This window comes from Talpa occidentalis, unplaced genomic scaffold (genome assembly GCF_014898055.3).
Source record: "Talpa occidentalis isolate TD23 unplaced genomic scaffold, MPIMG_talOcc4v2.1 talOcc4.7, whole genome shotgun sequence".
Classification (NCBI taxonomy): domain Eukaryota; kingdom Metazoa; phylum Chordata; class Mammalia; order Eulipotyphla; family Talpidae; genus Talpa; species Talpa occidentalis.
The window spans coordinates 95,954,341-95,979,104 of NW_023605083.1; the positions used below are offsets into that span (position 1 = coordinate 95,954,341).

Consider the following 24,764-nt stretch of genomic DNA (forward strand, 5'->3'; position numbering starts at 1 on the left):
AATTCCTTTATGTTTTGCTTCTTGGAAGCAGCAATGATCATAATTGGGGGTAGAGTTTTGTGTGTGGTTGTGTGTGCATGTGTGAATGTTTTCAGTCACCAAGTTTTTCTTACCACCCTCTGTGTGCCAGAAGGGTAAGCCAGAGACCCGGGGTCCCTGCTTTCTTGGAAGCTGTATTCTAGTTCTGGAGATAGACTCTAGGCAAGTGAACAAACAGGAAAATTCCAGGCAGCCATAGTCGTAAAAGAAGGTAACACAGGGCAATTTTGGAAGGGGAGGGAGGGTGGAGAAAGGTGGCAACAGCACTGGGTTGGGTAACACAGAGAAAGCCTTTTTCTTAATTGGGATATAATTGACATATATCATTATATTAGTCTCAGGTGTACAACATCATATTTCAGTATTTGTGTGTATTGCCACGTGATCATCACAATAAATCTAGTCACTATCTGTCCCTATATGTAGTTACAAAAATGTCTTTGTGTTGAGGACTTTAAGATCTACTCTCTTAGCAACTTTCAAACATGCAATCCAGTGTTACAGACTGCAGGTACATCCTGTACATTACCTTGCCATGACTGCCTGACTTTTATCACTGGAAGTGTGAAGAAAAGGTTTTTTGAGATGATATTTCATCTGAAACATAAATGATGAGAAAGAGGTAGTCATGTAAAGTCATCTGATATAAAACTGTCCACAATAGTGGGAATAGCAAATGCGAAGGTCCTGAGGTAGGAAAAAGATGCTGAATTCAAGGTTAGAATGAAGGCCAGTGTGGCTAGGGCAGAAGAAAGGAGGGGAGTATAGTGGGAGCAGAAATTAAAAACAAACAAAAATGTAGGGACATAGAATAGAGTGCTGAACCAGGAGTCAGAAATGAGGTAGTGTGATCTACATCATCTATTCTCTATTCCTGTGACCCTAGTCCAGTCACCCACTGCCTAGAATAGCAGTGTCCTCACCTGTACACAGGTAGTAACATCATTTGTAGGTTGATTTGAGGAGGTTGAGATCAGTGGATCAAGATGTGGTATATATACACAGTGAAATACTACTCAAATTCTAAAAAAGATGAACTCTTGCCATTTGCAACATGGATGGAACTGGAGGGGATTATACTAAGTGAAATAAGTCAGAAGGAGAAAAACAAATACTGGGTGATGTCATTAAACATGTGGAATATAGAGGGGGAAAAAACCGACCTGACCAAACTTTGATGGTGGGGGTGGTGTAGTAACATAAATCTGATGAGGTGTGAGCCTATTCCCCTAAATCATATATGTTGTAAACCAATGTTAGCTCTACAAAGAGAAAAATAAAAAAACTTTTATAGCAACGCCATACTTGTAAAGCAGCGCCCTTTGCTCCAAATATCAAGTAAACAAAAGTGAAGCGCATGAAAGCAAAACCAATGTTATTAAATTTTAGATCCCATTGCCTACAGAAGGCTGTGACCCTGAGGCTTGTCTCCTTTTGCAAAAAAGCAGGAGGAGAAGATGGAAAGTTGTTCAAGTTATTCTGACCCAGATCTTCGACCCCTGTGGCGTACTTGGAGGGACAGAGGCCAGATTGCGTGGGGAGTATTGATTTGGTATCACTTCCTTCCGTGTCCTTGTCTCGTGTAAAATTGCCTCCTATCACCCCAGTGGTCAAGCCCCTAATTCTGGAGTCCCCTGGGATGACTGAAGAAACTCTGTCTGTGGGATGATGGTGGACACCTAGCCCCCGGGGTACAGCGTGATCTCCTTCTGTGAAGGTCTTGGTTCTTGGCTCTGAGATCTGATCTTTGCTTCTGTTAGGAAAATTCTAATTTCCAGCACAGAGCTTCTGGGCAGAGGGCTAACTGCTAGCATCAAAGCATGCCCTTGCTGTTTCCATTTACACATGTTTATTCATTATTATGAGAAGGAGAGTTACTTCTGGGGGACAGCCATGGTCAGGCTAGTCTTGTGTTAGGTTTTGAATGGTGACACCAAGTGGTGTGGAGATTCTGAATCCTAAGGGAAGTGTCATTGATTGACACATTGTAGGCTTTACAATGACTCTTTACAATCTTTACAATCGCTTAAGACCAAAAAAAAAAAAAAAAATTCCTTAGTTTATCTTCATAAACCTCACCCATCTTCTTTATCATATTGGTGCTTTTCCTTTTCACATAGCCCACTCTGTAGTTGTGAGTTTGGAGGTTGAGGGTTGCTTTGGAGAGATTATTGGCAGGACAGCTCTTCAAAAACCTGGTTAAATTCCCTTCAGGTCTCCGCTGTAGTGACCATGGTGAAGGATCTAACCCAAGTCCTCAAGTTGTATGGATTTTCCATCAGTGGAGGTTATGGGCTAGAGGTGAGAGGGGACTTTTAGCAAAGGTGTCCTCTTTCTTCCCACTTTGCTTTCAGATTAGCCATTTGCAGCCTGAGTTTGTTCTGTAGGAGCAAGATACCCCCGTATGGGTATGAATCTCCAGTGTTGCCTCTGGGCTCTGTGCTGGAAGCTATGAGAAACAGCCAACCACCTCACATTCTTGCCTTTCCCTTAACCCTTCATTTTCAACCAGCATGAAGACTACATCCCAAGACACAGCAGTGAGAGTAGACCAAATACTGTAATAGGGAAAAGTTAGGTTCTTTTTTTTCCTGCATCCTGCTTCTGATCACCAGATCTTTCTTTTATTTCTGTTCTGTCCTTTGTGAACTACACTACCCGGACTCAACAGTGTATTCCAGGTAAAAACATGCTCTGCCTTTTAAGAAATGCAGGATCTTTTTATATCTTTCAGCACATCTAAATCAATAGTTCTATGCCTGGATCCTAGATTTCAACCACAACTCTGGTAGATATTGTCAAATCCAACTAATTTAGCCAATGTTTAATTAGCTCTAAAACCAAAGTGTACATTTGTCACAATTTGAGTTGATCTGGCTTGTCTGCTACAAAAGCCAATTCTATAAACCTTAATAACTTCAAAGACTAAACTTAGAGAAGACTAAAAGATTATAGATGGAAAGGATGGAGGTAAGCTCAAGCAAGCTTTATGCTGGAATTAAAATTATGAATTTAATTGAATATGAATAATAGAAAAACATCTTTCCTGTGATAGATCTGGTTAACAGTGTTTTGTAAAAATGGAGCCCATTCCTTTGCAAAGTTGGCCTTGTCTTTTTTGGGGCATGTATCTCAAGGTCAGCTTACTTTATGTTTTTGATGAATAGCTGCCGCTGGGATCTGCTGTGAACAGACTTGTGTGTTCCCTCTCGCCCAATTCTTGTGTTGAAACCCTTATCCCTAGTGTGCCTGTATTTGGAGGTGGAGCCTTTAAGAACTAATTAAGGTTATATCAGGACTTCATGGTAGGTCTCTATTCCAGCAGGGTTGATGGTTTAGAAGAAGAGTGGTCTTTCTCTTCTGCATGCAGTCAGGGGAAACACAAAGTGAGGGTAGAACAAGAAAGTGGTTATCTGCAAGCTAGAAAGAGAGTCTTCTCCAGAACCCAAATCCTAATACAATCTTGATCTTGGACTTTCTAGCTTCCAGAAATATGAGAAAATAAATGTCTGCTGTTTCAATCACTCATTTGGTTTTTTGCTATGGCATTTTGCTTGGCAGCCCAAGCAGACTAAGATCACTTACCTTCTTTGGAAACAAGTCAATTAATATAAGTAAAACAGGAGAGTTTGGGGGAAGATACTGGGAAGTTCAAGGAGTTAAAGGAGAAGAAATGGACAACTAGAAGTAGAATTCTGGAGCTGTGGCAGTTTTGAGGTCCTTTGGCACTGCCAGCAGGATCTCATTGCCCTCAGGAACTGCTCCTCATCTCCACTTCTCCACATGCAAGCATCTTAGATCCATTGTCTCCATCGTTACTGGATGTCCCTTGGGCTTATGAATCTGTAGTGTGAGCTTTCTTCCTTTTGTTCCAACTCCAAACGTTCAAAGGAAGTACTCCATACATTTGGAATTTGCTTATACACTCACTTCCTTGGCCTGTCAGTTGCCTTGTGAAGGATAGTCACAAGCTTGACTTGCATCAGGGCCACTCACCTAAGCCACTCATTGAGAGGGCAACACAAAAATGGCAGCTCCTTTTGGCCAGGAGTGGGGCAGGACCTCAGAGAGTAGAGAAGCTGATGACAGAAGAAGAAGACTGCACAGATGAAGCAATAAATATCCACTAAAGAAAACTTCCTGTTTGCCCCCAGAAATGCTTCCTTTGGACTTCCTTTTGCCCTGCACTGATCTTTCATTTGCCTTCTTTATCTTTTTTCCTAGTCCCAGAAGTTTTATACCCCCAGATCATAGAATGACTGATCACATCATTCCCAGAGAATGGTGTGTAACATCAGCTACTTTAGTGAGAAGAAATGAACTATTTGCTCTTTGAATTTCAAAACTCAAACTCTTATTGGATAAGATTCCCCATTTCTTGTCTTGACAGAGCAGGAGAGTTGTTAAATTTTGTAGAACAGGTGCCCAAGAAGATGGCCATGCCCTGAAATGGATACCATGTTAAATCTTACTTTCCCAACCTATACAAAAATTTCCAGATTTCTCTTGATATTTTGTTATTCAGTTTCTACATAGGGACGTTTTTAGAGCATCTTGTCATTATTTCATTATATCAAATAGGTTGTTTATATATTACAAATAAAATTCCCTATAAAGGTAGGGGAAAGGTGTCTGTTTTTACACCACTGAGATACATACTGCAGAACAAAATTTAGGGGATAAGTTAAAGGGAATAGGGGCCTCCCCAGTGGCGCAGCAGTTGAGCACTGGGCTGCGAGGCTGCCCGCAGCCTCCGCAGTGCCAGTTTGATCCCCGGCCACCGGTGAGGGTCCCACATGGCGCTCAGACCTCTCCTGCTGTGCCCGCTGCTCCCCTCAGCAGTGTGTTTCATCAGTCTGCCTGTTCTGTTCCCTGCTTTGGCTCTGGTGAATTCTCTCACCCTTCTGCGCTTCTGACTGTACCCAGTGCTTGTATAAATAAATAAATAAATAAACAAATAAATAAATCTTTAAAAAAAAAAAAGTTAAGGGAACTAGAAGGGAAAAGAAAGACAACATGGGAGAGTGTCTTTGTTTTAATATATATACATTAAGTGCAATTCAGGTTAAAAATTATAATCAAAACCTATAAAACCATAAAAATCAGCTTAGTGTTTATGGTAACTTAATTTTTTTACACTTATATATTTGGTTAGTTGTTTGTTTTTCAGAGAACATGAATCAGATGGTGGTTATGACTTGATCCCATAGTCTACATTGTGGGTATATACATTATCTGAGTCATCTCATATTTTCACAAAATAAAAAAAAAAATTACACTTTAATGCTTTATTTAGAATCGCTTGACTTGGGAAGTAATTATTAAATATATCAATTCTGTGGGACAAACCAATATGAGAAAGAATTGCTCAGGAGTTTTTACTAATCCTTACCTGTTAGCTTAAATTTTTAGCATTTTTGAATAGAATACCACCTTTCTCATTTGTTTTGGACTTGGGACTCTCCCAGGGTGTGTGCCCATCTCTGGAGCTTCAAGCTAGTTTGCTGTCCCAAAGCCTTTTAAAGTAATTTTCCCACTTTTTTTTCAGTGACAGAGAATTCTTTATTTTGCTACTTTTTTGCTAATAGCAAAGGACTTGATTCTCCCTCTTTTCTATCACAGAATCCTGCATGCAGCTGTTTTTCCCACACATTACAAGAGAGGAAAGAAAAACTGTGAGAGAAAGAGCTAGTGATTCTTTTCTTGATTCTGAAAATGAGTGTGACATGGTATGTTCAAGCCAGCGAGCACACACACAGCTGTCTGGACCACTCAGTGCACTACTGGCCTGAATGCTGTTTAAGAGAAATTACTTAATCCCTTGCCACATGTCATCAGGAATTTTCACACAGCAGCTTCTAGGTTGTCAGTTGAGACACCTGGCAACCCAAGGCCCACCTTCAGCCTGGGCTGCATCAGCCCCCAAGGAAAAGTAGCTGCCCTCCAGGTGAGACACTCTCCTTCCAGGAGCCTTCTGAGGCTGCAGCCAGGTCTCTCCTGCACTTTCACCTGATCATCCAGAAATAGTTAATATCTCATGATCCTACTACAAGTCAGAAATAAAGGACATATTGGACTAGCTTTTAAGTTAATGACTCATTTGACTTATTTTTTTGCACTTACTGGGCCCTGTAAACCATGGAATTTACAGACTTAACGGAAGAGGAACCCACTCTCTTCCCTCCTACAGCTACAACTATCTAGTGTAATCGGAACCATTCAGGGCCTGCTTTTTGTAAGTCCCCATGATGGCATAGCAGCCAGAAATATTTGTACTTGCCCATAAAAGTTTCTCAGGTGGCTTCCTCAGAAGGCCAGTATTCCCCACACAAAGAGAAACATTTAAGAAAATAACAGAGGTGTCTGGATGTTGTTAGGAAGTTGTTTTGTGCTTATAGTAGACGTGTTTGCTTCAGATTTGTTTTCATTTTACCCACTTGCCCTCACACCTGGCATGCATGATTGGCTTCAGCAAGTAGGGGAATATTTCTAAACTCCAATGTCCACAAGATAGGCAGGGGACTTAAAGGAATCACTCAGACTATACTTCAGAGAAAGCAGTGGTGGTGACATTGGGCCTTAAAGTTCAGAAGACAAGGACAATAGTGGGAAACTGGGGGATATGATCCTCGAAGGGACAATGGGTCCCCAGTGTCTGTCAAGGACAGCTGTGTGAACAGTTCTCCTGGTTCAGTACTTGGGACCTTTCCATCTGCTCTCTTTTTGAGGGTATGTTGCTCTCTGGATAATATATGTAACCGGCAGTTTCCTCGGTAACCAGTTTCCCCAGGACTCTGTCTCATGCTTCTCCTCTTTTCTCCTGTTTTCCATCAGGTGGCAGCAGACTTCCAAGTCTTCGGGTTTGTCCAGCAGTTTACAGCCTGCGGGTGCCAAAGCCGACGCCCTCAGGGAGGAGATGGAGGAGGCTGCCAACAGAGTGGAGATTTGCAGGGTACCCCATGTCCTTGCTTTTCTCTACCTGGGTAGACCAGGAACCCTCAGGGAGTTCCTTTTTGTTCACTGAAGTTCTGTTAAAGCCCACACAGTGAGCCTCTAGACATTGACCTAAATGTTCCCAAGTTTGACTCTGGCATCTCTTGGATCCAGCATGAGCTCTAAGATTTGGGCCTTTGACAGTGACCTAGATGGGGGTAGCTGTAGGTTAGAGTTGGTGTTCCTGCATGCTCGGCACAGAGGCTGCACAGAGGAGTTGAGAATTTTGACCATAAAGTAGCCTTGCTCTCTGTTGATATTATCTTCTAGTTTGCCTTTTGGTATTTTCTTGAGTCGCTTTGACGCCGGTGTGTGCTGTTAATTTAGCTGTTGAATCACCACAGGTTCTTGTCCCATTAAGCTGTAAAAAGGAATTTGCAGACATTTTAGATAAGTAAGCTGAGAGAAACAAATGTAAAGTAAAGAAAACTATTTAAAGGAAGAAAGTAAGGACTCCCAGGTATGCTGTACTTGGGAGGGGCAAGCAAGCCGTTGTGGGCCCATGTCTAGGGGTATTTAAACCTTTTCTCTCTTATCTTAGAGTTTACCTCCCCTGTCCAAGGTCTTATTCTCTCAAGTTTTACTGTTTTTGTTTAGTTCTCCTGGACTTTCTGACCTCATTTCTGGAGTATGTTTTGCTTAGCACCTCTTAGAATTTACTGTCCTTATCTCAGAAGCCTCTTTAATTCTCCCAAAGTCCCTGCCTACACTGTCCCTGAAGCTGCCTAATGAATCCTTTGAACCCTAACTTGCCCTGGGACTCAGCTTCATGAATACTTTGCCTCCTGGGAGACATATAGAGCTGAGTCTCATATTTTTATCCATTCTGACAATCTCTGTCTCTTAATTGCTATATGTATATACCATTGAGTTTATATTGAGTTATATATACACAATTGAGTTTTAATTGATTATTGAGTTGCTATCTACCCTATTTGTTACTGTTCTCTATTTATTGCCCTTATTCTTAGTGCCTGTTTTTGTCTTCTACTCTTTTTCTGCCTTTTGAGATTTTAATTGAACAGTTTATGATTTTATTTTTTCTTTTACTAGTATCTCAATTAAGCTTTTAAAAAAACTTCTTAATGATCTAGAGTTTGTAATATATATTTACAAGTCCTCTTTCAACTTGTCCGGTCTGTGACAGCCAGTTCCCTCAATTTTCACTCATCTGAATACATTTTTGGTTCTCCTTTACTTTTGAAGGATAATTTCACAGAATACAGATTTCTAGACTGTTAAGTTTTCCCTCAATGCTTTAACCATTTCATTCCTCTCTCCTCTTACTTGCATGGTTTCTGAGAAGTCAGATTTGTTTTTATCTTTGCTCCTCTATAGGTAAATAGGTAAGATGTTTTTACTCCCTGGCTTCTTTCAAGAGTTTTTCTTTAACTTTGTTGTTTTTTTTTTAGCAATTATTTTGCTTTGTGTTTTCTGAGCTTCCTAGACTTATGGTTTTGGTATCATATATCAATTTGGAGAAATTCTGTCATTATTACTTCAACTATTGCCTTTGTACCTTTTTCTTCTTAACATGAACATGTTACAACTTTTGAAGCTGTACCACAATTTCTTGATATTTGACTCCTTTTTTCCAGTCTTTCTTGTCTTTGCTTTTCAGTTGTGGAATTTTCTGTAGTTAGATCCTCAAGCTCAGAGATTCTTTTCTAGCTTTGTGCACTGTATTGCTGAACCTGTCAGAGGCATTCTTCATTTATGTTACAGTGTTTCTCATCTCTAGTATTTCCTTTTTACTCATTCTTAGAATCATCATCTCTCCATTTCCATTATCTATCTGTTTTTGCATGCTGTCTACTTTTTTCCATAAAATCCCTTAACATATTAGTGAAAAATTGTTTAAATTCCCAGTCTGGTCATTCCAGCATGCCTGCCACTTCTGACTCAGGTTCTGAGATTTGTTCACACTCTTCAATCTGTGTTTTTACCTTTTAGTGTGTGTTGCAGTTTTTTTTTTTTTTTTTTTTTGTAGTTGTTGTTGTTGAAAAGTGGACTTAATGTCATGGTAAATATATTGGCCACAGTAATGTGGTGGTGAGATGTGGAGGGTGGGGAGGGTTCTGTAGTCCTGCGATGAGATCTCGGTCCTTTGGTGCGCCTGTGCCCCTGGACAGTGAATGTCACTAGTGCTTCTTGGATTATTTTTTTCAGCTTCTCAGTTTTGTTTGTTTTTAGGTAGGACAGGATGACTTGAGGATCCTGGAATTGACTGTTTCTTTTCCCTGTGTAGAAGGCTAAAACCTGCTAGAATTGAGCTTTTTTCCTTCCCCCCAAATCTGTAAGACTGATAACTCCTCCAGGCCTGCCTGGTGGCTCAGCACTATGAAGCTATCCCACAGCCACTGCAGCATGAGTTCAACCCCCAGGCAGGGAGCTGACCCACATGGTGCAGCAGACCTCTCCTGTCTCACCTACTGCTCCCCCCAGCAGTGAATTGCAGTAGATTCATCTGTTTTTCTCCTCACTCTGTCTCTGGTCAACCCTCTCACCACCCTGCACCTCTGGCCTGCACCCCAGCTCTTGTATGCATAAATAAATAAATCTTTGAAAAAATAAAATAATTTCACCTGAGGACATGCCTTCTCAGGAATAGAAGGCTCTAGTGTTTTAAAATTTTTTGTCCTTTTCTGTCTCCTTGCTGGAAGCAGGCAGAGAATTTTTCTCTGTCATTTACTGTGAGGACTTGGTAGGAATATAGGAGGTGAAACCCACAAAACTGTGGGACCTCCCAGCAGATAGGTCCTCATGGACTTTTTATCTCCCAGGCTTTCCACACTGAACCTCCAGCAGTTTGTCAGTGACAGTCTAGGTTTTCCTGCCCAGTACTGGTTTCCATGGAAATTTCTGCTCAAGGATTTTTGTTCGGGTAAGTTGTGATTCTCATATTCACCACTTTCCCTAATTTGGAGACAGTGGTTTGCCCTGTCAACAAACTCTTTGATATAAATGAGAAGAGTTCTTGAGTTTTCAGTTTTTTCAGCATTTTTCTTGTCTAGATTGAGTGGTGAATTCTTAGCTCCTTATATGAGAAATTAATAAATGAGAAATTAATTAATGAGAAATTAATAAAAATTGACCTTCTACTTTTTATCCTAAAAAGTACTTAAGAGACCATTATTTATGAATAGCTTGGATTTTTTTTTTTTACATAATAGTAATATATAAAATCCTACCATTATAACCATAAAATACAGGACAATTATAAAATATTATTGAAAAAAATCAAACTTAATAAAATTGAGAGATGTTCCTTAATGATAAGAATCAATATTATAAAATTTTGAATTTCCCAAAATTAATTTGATTGGAACTGTGATAAGTAAATAAAACTGTAGTAAATGTTTCAAAAGGTTGTAAGATTTCTAAAGTTAATGTAGGAGAGTTATTGAAACTGAGTTATAGAGCCTTAAAATATTATAGTTATGTATTTAAAACTTAGGTATGATTTCAAAACTAAATAGATCAGTGGGAGAAGAAAGAGATCCACACCAGAAGAAAGTAAAAAGCCCAAGAATATGAGACATTTCATCTGTGCCATTTTCAATCCATATTGATAGTCTATACTATTCATAAACAATTCTGAGACATTTGGTTAGCTTTCAAAAAATTCTTTATCTGATATAAGTACTAAATAACTTCCAAGTTTATTGAATATTAAAATTTTACATTCTCTATTGAACATATGTATGTGTGTGCTTACATTGTTTGTGGAGAAGCCCTAAGCATATCACCAAAGGAGGAAATCATAAAAAGAAAAATTCAATGAATACCACTATGTGGAAAAACCTCTAAAAAGTACAGAACCAAAACAGTAGTTGTAAATAGTATAATAAAAGAAACATGGCAAAATTGGTGAAAATATTAGTAGTATTTGATAAAGCCAATGATCTTATCAATTCAAGTAGTTCTTACACATCTTAGAAATAGATGAAGCCTCAGGAAAAGTAGTCATAGACAATAAATCTAAAAGAAACTTAACTTCATGATTAAAAAATTACAAATTAAGGGCCTCCCTGGTGGCACAGCGGTTGAGTGCTGGGTTGCGAAGCTGCCCACAGCCTCTGTAGCGCCGGTTTGATACCCGGCCACCCGCGAGGGTCCCACATGGCGCACAGATCTCTCCTGCCGCCCACTGCTCCCCTCAGCAGTGTATCTTCAGTCTGCCTGTTCTGTTTCCCACTCTGGCTCTGGTGAAATCTCTCACCCTCCCGCACTTCTGACTGTACCCAGTGCTTGTATAAATAAATAAATAAATAAATCTTTTAAAAAAATTACAAATTAAGAACATATTATTTAGGGCTTTCCTGGTGGCTCAGGGGCTAAGTCTCAGCGTTATCAATCTGTTGCCATCCACTACCCAGCCCTGTGGCATGAGTTCCATCCTTGGCCAGCAGACCAAATGGCATAGCAGCCCTCTCCTCTCTTAGCCACTGCTCCCCTCAGCAGTATATTTTGGTAAATCCTCCTATTCTGCTCCCTACTCTGTCTCTGGTGAATCCTCTCACCTCCTACCCACACCTCTGGCCTATACCCCAGTTCTTGTATGCACAAATAAGTAAAATAAGTCTTTTCAAAAAAAAGAGAACATATTATTTAAATTTGATAATGATTGAGCAGAATTAAAAGGTTGTTTTGGGCAACAAACAAAACACTTACAGATTACTCCTTGTACTATCAATGGCGGTCTTTCTGATGGTTATTTGACAGTGTATTTCCAAAGTCTGAATGTTCTAATTCATTATTATGTTTCTAATAATTTAAAATTTAGCTCTAAGGAATTATATAATCAGAATTAGTTTTAACTGCAGAAGTTAGCTTAAAGAAATTATCAAGAGATGGGTACACACCTTTATAAACAGATGCTTATTCAAGTACTGTTAAAATAGTGAAAAGTTAGAGCCAGTAGCAACATGAGAAACACTGTCCATACATTAAATCCCATGTTTATTTACATACATACATACATTACATACATTTGTGACTGCTACTAAGCAAGTTTATCTAGAGGTAAATACAAAGCAGTCTACCCCCATTTTTTTGTAAACCAAGCATTGACACAAAACATACAACTGACTTAAGCAGATACAAAATGAGCAAATATCACAGCTTGGTAATAGTTATTTCTTCCTGGATGCATTGCAGGTTTATTTGACTATTTTTTATGATTGTAAGATAGTTACAAAATAGGAAAACAATCTCTTAAATACAAACTGGTGATTATTGATGAACTTTTTTTTTTCCTCTTTACAAAGAAAATTCACTGATGATTTTGATAGATGGAAATTTAGCTTACAGTTTCCACTCTTATTTTCTACATGCACTGTGACTTATTTGAAATCTGTATTGTTAACTAAATAAAACAGTAATTTAATTGTGTATTTTAATGTCCTTTCATCTACCTGATTTTTTAAAGATCCTGCTGGCCAAGCTCAAATTTGGAGGCTTTGGAGATGTGCTTGATGCAGAACTTAGTCCTCCCAGGCACCCTTCCTTTCCTCTGTCTGCCAGGTCATTTTTATCACTCTACCCTTAGTTTTTCCCTCACTCCAGATGTCTCTCTCACCACAGCTGAATCAGTGATGGATGTCTCCTGAGTAATGCTGCTGGGGTGGGTGGCAGACGAGGTTGACAGAGCCCTTTCACTTGGCTCTTTAGTAGGGCGGGCAGTCAGTCCTACAAAGACATTCACTTGGGGATGTTGTGGTCAAAGGGAGCTGAGGTGGGTGGTCTTGGAGACTCTTTTATTCACAGGTAATGTAGCCATTGCTGAGCCTCTTCCATTTTTCTTTCAGCAAATAGTTATCAACCTGTGCTAAACACTTTTGAGATAGTGGAGGACAGATATATGATCCTTGAACTCTTGATAGCTACTGACCCAAAGTTAGAATTCAACACTTTATCTAAGAGTTATTGATAGATGAGAATTCCATGGGATGCTGTGCTTGGAGCCTACATGCTTATTCTCTGAAGCTTATACTCTTTCTTCATTCTCTGCAACAAGACCAAGCAGTAACATTGCCTAATCTGTGCTTGAGAGAGCAGATTGCCTTTAACTCTGTGCTTTGGTTCTGTTGCCTTGTGAACAAGAACTCTGTAATGATATTCCCAATAATTGCTGGCCTATTAAAAAGGAAACAGATTACTCTTCACAGACTGAAAATAGGCTGAGTCAGCACTGGAGGGGCTGAGGATTTATGGGCTTGGTGTAGAGCACTGGAGGTCCCAAAAGGCATGCTCTTTCGGAAGCGTGTAGCTGCTCGCAGTGAGCCATTAGCATCAGGCTCAGCTTTCTTGTGCTATTCTGATGTTCACCTCATCTAGAACATTATAGACTCTCTTCTCCTCAACCAAGCATCTATTCTGAAGATCTTCCTAAGACTACCTAACTGGGAGGAATTTTAGAGATCACAGGACTTGCAAGTTCAGAGACATGGTACGCTCAAAGATATGGTTGCTGGCAGTCTACATCTTGCTCAAAATGACTTTTACTGTATCCTGCTCTGGGTGTTTCCATGGTAATGAATACTGTTCTCTTCAGAGGAGAACACATTCCAAGTTCAATTGCAGCATTAAATGGTCATTGCTCCTACCCCCATCCCCTTGGGAGCTGAAAGACGAAGGACTGTTAACACTATAAGATTCACATGTGATGTTGGATGAGTCCAGGTTTTTCCACATTTTTGAATCAGCAATTCTTTCCTTGCTTACATGTCTATCCAACTTCCGTAAATTCGTCTGCCTCCATCTCTTTTCCATATGCTTCTGATCAGCCAGTCAGTGTTGAGAATAAAGAAAGAGAATGATCAGAGAGAACAAAGGGCAGAAGGAGGGAACAGAGGCATAGTCTGTCCTCCAGAGATGTATGAAAGTAATTTGCATACCCCCCTCCCACACCAGCTCTCCTCACTCTAGATGTGGCCCATGTGTTAAAGTCCTTGGGAAGCTCCTGGCTTAGGTGTTCTCTCCATGCGTATGCATTCTCCACAGCTGTGGCAGGGAAACGTGGAAATGCCCATAGGCAATGTTTAATATTGAGCATTATTAAAATGAGATTAAGCAATGCATAAGGTTCTTTCTTCTGTGATATCTACACTCAGACATTAGCTGTCCTCTTGTTTTATATTTATCTCATTGTGTCTTTTACTTTCCACAGGACCAGCTTTCAGCTGACATGTACAGTTTTGTGGCCAAAGAAATTGACTATGCAAACTACTTTCAAACGGTAAGAGTCTGGAAGGTGAGATCTTAAAGCTTGTTGGCAAGAGTCATGGGAGGACGTGGGTGAGAAGCTAAGGGCTCCTTGGTTGAGTATGTCAAGGAAAAGGGTGGAGCTCTCACTGTTCTACCTGTGAATATATGCCTTCTATTTTTCCTTGTTGGACTTCTTTCTCCTAAAACAGAAGAAAACTTAATTCCATCCACGAAAATTACTGCAAGTCAGTAATTGTGGCAGTGATTCTCATTCAAGGGCTTTCTTCCTCTTCAAGTGGACAATATGTGGAGACATTCTGGGCTGTCACCATGGTGGGGGAAGGGAATTTGCTACTCACCTCGAGTGGGTGGAGTTCCAGGATGCTACTAGACATCCTATAATGCACAAGACAGCCCCCACAGCAAACAGATGCCCAGTCCAAAATGTCAGTTGGGCCAACGTTTTGAATGAGCTGGGGAAGAAAAATATGATAACCCCATTCCCTACTCATCTTTGTAATCTAATTTTTTTCCCTAGAGATGATGACAAGTAAATGATTATTGATGTGGCCTGTTTGTCTCTCATCAATGAAAGCAAATTTAGAGAGTAGGGAAACAGGATCAGAGCTATCTAGGCTGGAACAATCTCATACAAATAATCAGGACCCTGGCTTTTCCCCAGGGTGAATGCAAGGCAAGTCAAACAACAAGGACAATAACAAACTCGGAGAGAAAAAATGCAAATAAAAATAGAGTTAAGTTCATCTGCTTTTAAACTTGGAACTAAAACTCAGACCTGAAAGCTTTTATTTCTTGTCAGGGAGGTGATGGGATGATAATGAAGGAAGGTAAAGAGGAATGAAAGGAGAAATCCTGAAAGTTTAAAATGCATTGACACTGTGGTCCTAGCAGTCTGTTAGCTATCAGCAGTCTTCCAGCACTTTGAATCCTGGTCAGAGGAGTTCCCGCTACCCAGAAAAAGCACTGCTATGCATTCCTTTTAACTTTACAGTTTATTTAAAAATAGTAGTATTCTTTCAAGAATGTTCCATTGATTTTATTTATAAAGATAATATTTAATTTTAGAGTTTCTAAAACTGATGAAAGTGTTGACATTCCAAGCTTTATTAAACTGCCTAATTGTCATTTGTGTACCATTTATTTTGATATTCTGATTTTTTAAAAATCCTTATTAGTTTTACTTAGAGATAATAATATCTACCCTTCACACCAAGCATTTAAACAGTGATTCCCTCTCCTTTCCTCATACATTCCCCTTTTAGGGGCAAGAGGATGTTCAGAAAATAAATGAAGTAACTATTATTCACAGGTTTTCATCTGTTCTCAACATCTCAGCAGCTTTCTAAGTAATGGAATGGCCAAAATAGAAAATCTTGAAGGAATTTGTTCTTTGGGCTGCATTGCTATAGCCAAAGCAATTTTAGCTCCCAAGGTACTTGAAGTGGTTGTGAATCCCCAGTTTTCTGACCTGTTATATCTTAGACTCATTTTGCAGAAACCAAGATCTATATAGAATAATGGCACTTAGCTCTATCTTATAGGCAAATGGGTTTCTAAATGTGCCTTCTATTTATATTTTCCTATTGTTGCACTGCTCTGTGTTACCTTTCACTGGGAGGAGAGGTTGCTCAGTAAATGTAGGGGGGCTCTGAGACAGATTCTCGAATGCCCCAGCTCTGGAACTATTCTCCCTATTCCTTCAAGGTTCTACCCCCCCCCCGCCCCCATTTCTACTTGTGGTCACTCCTTTGCGACAGAGGCTAAAAAGGAAGCATGTCCGTCAATCTAGGTGGGTTCCAGAGGGAGCATGGGCTGCCACCTCCTTCCCCTGTATGTACAGTGGTACCTTCACGCAGGACACCCTACAGTACACTGAAGCCTGTGCTACCACCCCTTGGCAGAGGGTAATGCTTGCCCTTATGTTTTCTCAGCTAATAGAAGTACAAGCTGAATATCACAGGAAGTCATTGACACTCTTGCAGGCTGTGTTGCCTCAGATAAAAGCACAACAAGGTAAGAGCTGAGCTCCCTTGCAGGAGGGTGGGTAGGGAACCTGCTTGCCTTCTCCGATAAGACCAACTCCCTCTACTTATTCACCTTTGCATACTCCACAACAGAGTCACATGAGCTGCAAGAACTTTACAAACTTGTTCCCTGATCTAGTTGCACGGAAGCAAAGCAGGTTCACAAACATTTTGCTGTCTCAAGGGGATAAATGAGGGGGTGGTGATGAGCGTGCATGTGTACGCAGGTGTGTAACAGGAATCCCAGCATCTCTGGAAACATCTGGCTGGCAATCTTCCCACCTTATCCTGCCTGACATCTCCCATACTGCCAAAATGAGTACTCCACTGAGCCTCCATGTCTTCAGTCACTTTAGAAGACTCTGTATGACCAGAGAAAGAAATATCCCAGCCTGTGTGACCGTCACTAACTGCTGATTGACCCCTTTTTTGCTTTATCCCCTCAGAGGCCTGGGTAGAGAAGCCTTCCTTTGGGAAACCCCTGGAGGAGCACCTCATGATCAGCGGCCGGGAGATTGCCTTTCCCATTGAGGCATGTGTGACGATGCTGCTTGAATGTGGGATGCAGGAGGAGGTAGGTCTGGGTACAGCTAAACCCCGCTACAAGCAGGTCTCTCGTCCATGAGACAGAGTCTAAGGGTTGTGTCCTTTGCTGTCATCATCCCTCAGGGTGTCCACAGTCCAAAGATGTTAGGTTATGATACAGTCCCCTCCCCTGAGAATGCAAGTTGGTCCTGATTTCTCCCATGAGCCTTCACTTTGCAAGGAGAGTAGAGGATTGTGGGAGACTGATACCAATGACCATAAGGAATTATAGCCACACTCCAGTCAATCTTCATATCTGACATGATTGGACTTTTCCACCCCTCCCCCATCATCCCTGTGATCCGAGGCCTCTTCCTTCTCTCCCACCCTCTACCTCCCCTCTTACTCCTCCTGTTCATCCTTCTTTTGCTGAATATAGTCCCTTATTTTAAAATTAGGCCTTTTAAGCTTTTTTTTTTCACATGACCCTTTTATAGAGATCCTGAAATTATGAATGATAGAGACTTTAGGAAAATATTTCTTAAGAGTAACGCGTGAAAAAGGTCTATGAGAAATTGGCAACTATACTTTTTATTGCTGTGTAAATCATTTCCTGGGAGACAGACTTCATTTTTGGTTTCATCTGTTGGCTATTGTAAAATCTTTATCCCATCTTCCTTTGATCTGATCAGCTAATCAATATTTATTTAAGGCATGCTATACATTTTCTTAATGAGCTCAGTATAAAAGAGTGAGATGGAGGGTTAAGAACTTACTGAGAGAGATAAGTCTAACAACCATCAAATAAACTGATCAATCCAAAACCATCTGTAAATCATTAAGAAGTGGGTCACGCAGGGCAAACTGAGGGCTGTGGAAGAAAAGGAAGCCAACATTCAAAGGGATTTTGGCACCTCCTGTCTCTCAGACTTGCTCTAAATACTGGCTTTTCAAAAGGAATGGAGGCAAATATCTTTTTGACCACACTGTGTCAGCCATTTTCATGTGTGTTTTCAATTATAAGATGAGTGCATCTTTATGACCCTGAGGTATCGTTTCATGGAGGGACCTGAAAAAGGTCGTTTCTCTTCCCATCATTTTTTTTTTTATTAAAGGAAAATGAAACACATAAAGGTAATATAATGAGCCTCATCACCCAGCTTATGGCCAGCCCTGTTTCATCTTTTTCTCCATTTGCTGCTCCCCAGCCCCTACCTGGGATATTTTGAAGCCAATCCCAGACATTCCTGTCATCTGATCTATAATATTTTAGCATGTTTCTCTAAAAGATAGGGCATGTTTTTAATTAGAACATTACTGTATTTAAAAGTAAAATTCATTTGTTAGTATCTTTAAGTATCTAATCATTGTAAACTGATTAAAGAACAGATTCTCTGGTGTCTTCCAACTTGTCTCCCAACTCTTGAATATTTCTGGGCCTTTCCATCGCTTGCCAGACCTCAATTTCTGACTTGCATTTTCCCCTACTTGTATCAGCTTTTTTCCTTTTGCATAGCCTAGAGAATTACCTTCTTTCAACTCATTATACCTCATATTCCTTCCCTTTGTCTTTAGGGATTTCTTGTTCTGCTAGTCATTTCTTTAAACAGCTCTCAACATTTGCTGCTCTTACATCCTTGCCATCACTTACCCACCTGCCTCCCTGCACTGACACTTCTTTCCCCACCATAGGGCTACACTCACTTTCTACAGTCCTCACAGGCCCCTGGATTGCCTGTTTCCATGACTTAGTGCAGCCTCTGGGACACATTGCTTCCTGTGACATTACTAATGTGGCCACTCTTGAAACTAACACCTCCCTGGGCAACCCAGTGCCCCTCTTGTCCCTGTGAGGAATATCCTGATGATCTTTCCAGCCTTATCATCTGGGCAGTGCACTCCACGATCTCTAAGCTTTTCTGAACTCCTCCCTAGGAGGAGTTCACCTCAACCTCAGTGAGGATCCAGGGTTCTCACCCCTCCATTCCCATGTTTGCTGCCTTTCTTTAATATTTCCATGTAGATTTTCCTCTAACACCTCAAAAACTGGCATCCTCAGCTATTTTAAGAGTACCCCCACTCCTAGCTTTTACATATAACTCAATGTAACAGCCTTATCAGCTCACAAAATTCTAAGCTCATATTTGACAGCACTATTTCCTTTTCTTTGGCATTTTCTATCACCAAATGCTATTTGCTTTTCTACTGCTATGGCATGGTTTTATGAGGACCTAATCCACTGCTTTAATGTATCACAGAAGCCTTAGGTATACCCTAGTCCAAACAAGTTTATGTGGCTTCCTCCTATATGCTTAAGCGCTTTGGACATTTTTTTTTTTTTTTTTAAGATTCATCCATTTATGCATACAAGAGCTGAGGCACAGGCCAGAGATGCGGGGGGTGAGAGGATTCACCAGAGACAGAGTGGGGAACAGAACAGGCAGACCGACCAAAGTACACTGCTGAGGGGAGCAGCGGGCGAGCCAGGAGAGATCTTCTGCACCATGTGGGTTTCTCCCTTGCTGGCCAGGGATCGAACTCATGCTGCAGAGGCTGTAGGTTGCTTCAAAGTGTGGTGCTCAACCCCTAGCACCACCAGGGAGGCCCCTGGACATGTTTTTATCTGATATACTATTGATATATATGAGAAGGAGGTTAGTGATCTCAGTAGGTCAAAATTCGGTATTCCATCCTAGGAAAATTTTCTTCTAAAGGAACTCGGAAATCTGAATGGCCATAAAAAGTTAAAGGAACAAGGAGTATCTCCCAGCCTGTTTATCAGTCTGTGGGTTGCATCACAGAAAGCAGAGAGCTAAGAAGGCAAAACAGAAACCAAAAGGTCTTCAACCCACATCTAACTTACCTGTGATGTGGGGGCTCCTTCCCAAGTCCGACCTGCATTTGTCTTCATACATCTCTGTCTCCTCTTTCTTCACAAGGTACAGTGGTCACTTGGAAGAGAGGATCATGATTTGAAAGTAACTTGAAGAATGAAATATAGAGGGGCAAAGGAGGCGTTGCTTCCTCACAAACCCCAAATCTGCGCATTCCCTTCATTTGGTTCTAGAGGTGTAGCCCTCTGTCTCCCTGTGCGACACACACACCCCCCCACAGACCTTTCACATCCAAATTCCTAGACTCCCAGGTCTGACCACATCTCAGTTATAGTCTCCAAAATGTGTCTTAAATACATTAAATAAATAAATACCCCAGAAAAAGAAGTCAAGTGCTCAGGTTCAACAACTTCTTATTGAACCATACTAGGCAGTGGAGACACGGTGGGGAAGACCCAGTTTCTGCTCTCAAGTTGCTTATGTCTAAAGGAAGAAACATTTACAAAACAGGCAGCTGTGTTGGGCAAAAATGTGCCTACAAGGTTGTGGAGGAGAGGAGTCTGTTTCTTGGTTTGGCTCTTGTGGCTTTGAGTTGCAAGGCTGCCCACTGACCCTCTGTCCTGTTGGCAGGGACTCTTCCGAGTGGCCCCATCTGCCTCCAAGCTGAAGAAGCTGAAAGCTGCGCTGGACTGCTGCGTGGTGGATGTGCAGGAGTACTCAGCAGACCCCCATGCCATTGCAGGTAGAGGTCCACCCTCTGAGTAGGATGCTTCCTAGAGCTTCACTGGGAAGGGAGAACCCACAGGAAGGGTGTGAGACCACTTGTGACTTCCCAGCATGCTTCAGTTGTTTTAGGCGTGGTTGCCATGGCCCCTTGAAGGAAGGCCTGCCTCCCTAGAATGCCAAGAGAAGGTGGGAAATAAGAGGGGGAGGCCAACATAGTTGCCAGCCCAGGTCCCATGCCTTGCCAACACTGAGGGTCCGTTCACTTGGGAAGCCACCATTTGATTCTGCCATGTCAGGATGGCTCACGGTCATTACTGTTTTCCTGCCCAGGAGCTTTGAAGTCTTACCTCCGAGAGTTACCAGAACCTCTTATGACCTTTGAACTTTATGACGAGTGGATTCAGGCTTCCAAGTGAGTATGCCACATTATGGAGGATCTTGGGAGTTGGAATTTATTTGCAAGTATTGATTGAAATTATGGAAGCATGCTGACCTATGATGTAATAACACCATTTCTAGGTGTCTGTCAAGGAGAAATGCTTGTATGTGTATCCATATTCAAAGGTGACATCTTTACAAGTCACATAAATGAAGTACTTCTGTTATAGGACAGGGAGAGGGGCAGCCCAAACCCCGCAAACCTTCCTGGGGACCACCCTGTTACACTTCCATGATAGGGAGCTCTGAAACAGAGGTTCAGAATAGCCTGGGCATTGAGTGGTGCCTGAGAAGGGAGGCAAAGACTGATGTCCAATCCTAGGACATCTTCCTGAGAATGGCAGGGTCCTCACTCTCTCTCAGACATGGCTATTCCTCAAGACCTTTCCCTGATCACCTTCTTCTGGTTATTGGGCTTCACCTTAAATTTAACCTTCCCTGATGACCCCATGTAAAGCAACTGATCTGTCCCATTCCCTGTGTTAATTCTCTGCCTATAATTGATCACCTGGTTATGACTGCATTTATATTGCCAATTTGATTGTAGCTTTGAGAGAGCAATACCCTGATTGCTTCTTAGTCCCTAGGACAATGTCCGGCACACAGAAAGTTCTCAATATGTGTTTGTTGATTTTTATGGAATGAAAGTTCTTGGTAGAACCTGCCCTCTACCTTAGAAAAGATGGTAGCAGAAAAGGAGTGAGGCTTGGGTGCCATAGGAACACCTCACTGATAGGTGTCAGCAGTGGCAGCAGCTGTCCTGGAGAACTTTCCATGAACAGATCCTCTGCTTAACACACACAGATTCTCCTTCAAACTGGTCACAGAGACCAGTTTTCCTCTATGAGGGAAATTCTCTTAATAATCTCATCTGATGGAGAGGAAAGTGAGGAGCAGAGAGGTGAGATAATTGGTACAAAGTCACAGGTAGGATGGTGCTGGGTCTTCCTGACAAAAAACCCCATTTGGCCGGCCTTTGATCAGAGAATGACTGCTTAGCAAATGGGATGTGTTATTTCTCCATTTCTTAATGTGGCATTTTGTTTTCACTTGCCTCATTTCCTAGCAAAAGTCTGTTTTAGAGAATGATCGTTTTGTCTTCAAGGCTGAACCTAGGAAAGGAGTTTTTCTTACCTTGGTCAGGACCTGAAGAAATCCCTCTGGGGACCTAGCAATGAAGCCGCGGGGATGGCCACCTCTCTGACCTTGGCCCAAGTCTAGGGTCCAGAGCAAGGGCCTCATCCTGAAGACATTTTCCTTTCAGTTTTTTTGAAAAAAAGGTTCAGAAAACCTTTTATTGACCGTGGGCATAAGACCTTCCTAGTTGTGTAGACCTGGATGTCGATTTTCATGAAAAGTATATTTAATATGTAGCTCTAAAAGTAATTTCTTTACATTCTCCGAGGACTTATAAATAAAGACGCCCTCAGAGCAATGTATTTATAGATTTGCAGTCCTTTGGTCCCTGGAAAGTATCCATCCCTGAATTGCTCTTAAAAGATCAGATTTCCTGGGTCTCTATTGAATGCATAAAACTTACTTACATCTATTGTATGCCAACGAACTTACTGTGCATTCAATAACATCCATTGAACTGGACAACAGGCTGCCACCATGGTGTGAAAGTAGGTTGAACTCCCTGAGTGGGGTCCTATATCCGGGTTTGTATGCCAGACTTCCCTCCTGCCAACTCCGTGGCCCTCGTGCAGTCTCACCTCTGCCCTTGCTCCCACCTGTCTCCCTGGCCCACATTCACCTGGGACATGTGATACATGCAGGGAGAAGTTTTATTAAAATAGCACAGGACCACACACAAGAACACAGAGGGAAAAATTAAAAACCAAACACTTGAATAATGATAACTTGCTGATATGGTCAGTAACAGTGATTGGCTACTTATTTTATATTATGATGACTGGTTAATATGATTGCCAGTGAGACATCATGGATACATCTCAACCAATGCCTTTTCCTATTAAATTCTCAGTATCCAGGAGCAAGACAAGAGGCTGCAGGCTTTGTGGAATGCTTGTGAGAAATTACCCAAGGCCAATCACAACAACATCCGGTGAGTAGAGACTGGAGACACTTGGCTCAGGGTTATTTAAGCCCCAGACTCACGGTTTCCTGGCTAAAGGTTGTGCTCCTTAGCAAGCACTGCATTTTATGGCATCCAATGCGTTGTTAACATGCATGATCACTTTTCAACTTCAAATACCCTGTGAGGTTGTTAATTACCACATTGTGCTGAAGAAACCAATTCAAAGAAGCTACTTGACTTTGGAGGTCATTGGCTAATTTAGTTAAGTTCAAGGGACAAAGATGAATGCAGGCTATTTTAAGGTATTGGGGATTTATGCTAAATATGGTGTTCATGGACACTTGGGAGAAGCTGACCCAACCTGGAACAGGTAGAACAGGCAGAAGAAGCCTTGAGCCTAATCTGGAGGCAGAAGAGGCAGGAGAATATTCTCGAGAGTTCCACCATCACCAGCTATTTTCCACTTGTCTGTCTCTCGCTTTCCCTGCACCGCCTGGGATTGCACAGCCGCTTCTTTGTGGATCTTTTTTCTACCCAGCTTCACACTCTCTGCTTCCTGACCACTTTGTGTTGCCAGCCCTGCTCCTGGCCCTGCCATCGCTCCTTCATGCTTCCTTAGCTGCAGATTTTCAGCTTCAGCTCCTGCTGCCATCTGCCTGATTATTTCTGTTTTCCTGTTAAAAACCCCAAGAGTAAAAGTATGGTGAATCCTCAAAAAGTTAAACATAGATTTGTATTATGATCCAGCAATGCCACTTTTGGGTATATATCCAAAAGATTTGGAAGCAGGGACTCGATGCTTGTGTACTCATGTTCATAGCAGCATGATTCACAATAGCCAAGAGATGGACATGACCTAAATGTTAGTTGCCTGATGAATGAATAAACTAATTATACATAAAATGCAACTTTCATCCTTAAAATGGAAGGACATTTCATTTATAGCATGGATGAATGTTGGAGCCAGACACAAAAAGACAAATACTCTGTGAGTCTACTTACATGAGGTGTCCGGATCTACTTTATGTTTCATCTAGTAGTCAAACTCTTAGAGAAAGAATGGTGCTTTCCCATGGGGTGGAGAGGATTGGGAAGTTGGGGTTAGCATTTAATGGGTAGAGTTTTAGTTTGGATTGGTGAAAAAACCCTGGAGACGATAGTGGTGATAATTGCATAACAGTGTGACGCTACGAAATCCTTGAACTATACACTTAAAATTGTTAAAATGATAAATTTTATCACAATTAAAAAAAAATCCCAAGAGCAAGAGACAGATTGATACAGTTCATGAGTGTTGCTGACCACAGTCCTAGCCCACTGGCCTCTGACTGCTCTCAGCTTCGGCCCCACGTGCTGGTGCAGGTGTATGTGGGCTCTGAGGGTGTGACATGGTCAGGAGAAGCTGTGACTAGGTTAGGCACAGTGACAGCTCAGGGATTAGTGGCTGGTGGCTTCTCTATAGGGCTGACATGGCTATTCCTTAGGGAACCATACATTGTGACCCCAGAAAATGAGATTAGAACCACAGCCTTTTGTGTCTGAGAGTTGAGGAGAAAATATGTGCCCCAGGACTACTGGACCCCTGGACAGAATCTGGTGGCTGTCAGTATGGTTAGCCAAAATTTCTGGAAGCATGCACTCCTAGCATGCACATGCACCCCTAGCATGCACATGTCCCTGTGGATACCTGGAAACTTGCCTTCTTACCTCTGCATGTGGGGGTGGGAGCAGGTGGCAGGTCATAGGTGATTGAAAAGGTAGAACAATTTAGGTCATGATATATTGAATCAGAAGGAAAAATGGCGAATTTTTCTGGCCAAATATTGACATCCAACTGAGTGAGGTCTGACTGTCTTTTTCTTGGCTAAGAGAATAGAGTTCACCTTTCTGGACTTGTGACTCACCTTCGTTATA

At 41.5% G+C, this 24,764-nt stretch overlaps 1 protein-coding gene across 4 annotated transcripts in view; it reads left to right on the top strand.

Moving 5' to 3' along the window:
- ARHGAP44 (Rho GTPase activating protein 44) overlaps positions 1-24,764 on the top strand; it is a 146,872-nt gene that overhangs the window by 96,121 nt on the left and 25,987 nt on the right. For 3 of the 4 annotated variants that reach the window (XM_054689774.1, XM_037494784.2, XM_037494783.2), the window contains exons 7-13: positions 6,874-6,991; positions 14,204-14,272; positions 16,194-16,275; positions 16,733-16,860; positions 20,276-20,387; positions 20,702-20,783; positions 22,797-22,877. In XM_054689774.1, coding sequence (XP_054545749.1) covers positions 6,874-6,991; positions 14,204-14,272; positions 16,194-16,275; positions 16,733-16,860; positions 20,276-20,387; positions 20,702-20,783; positions 22,797-22,877 — 672 coding nt within the window. The remainder of the gene's footprint in view (positions 1-6,873; positions 6,992-14,203; positions 14,273-16,193; positions 16,276-16,732; positions 16,861-20,275; positions 20,388-20,701; positions 20,784-22,796; positions 22,878-24,764) is intronic. The other variant, XM_037494785.2, reaches the window with a different exon arrangement.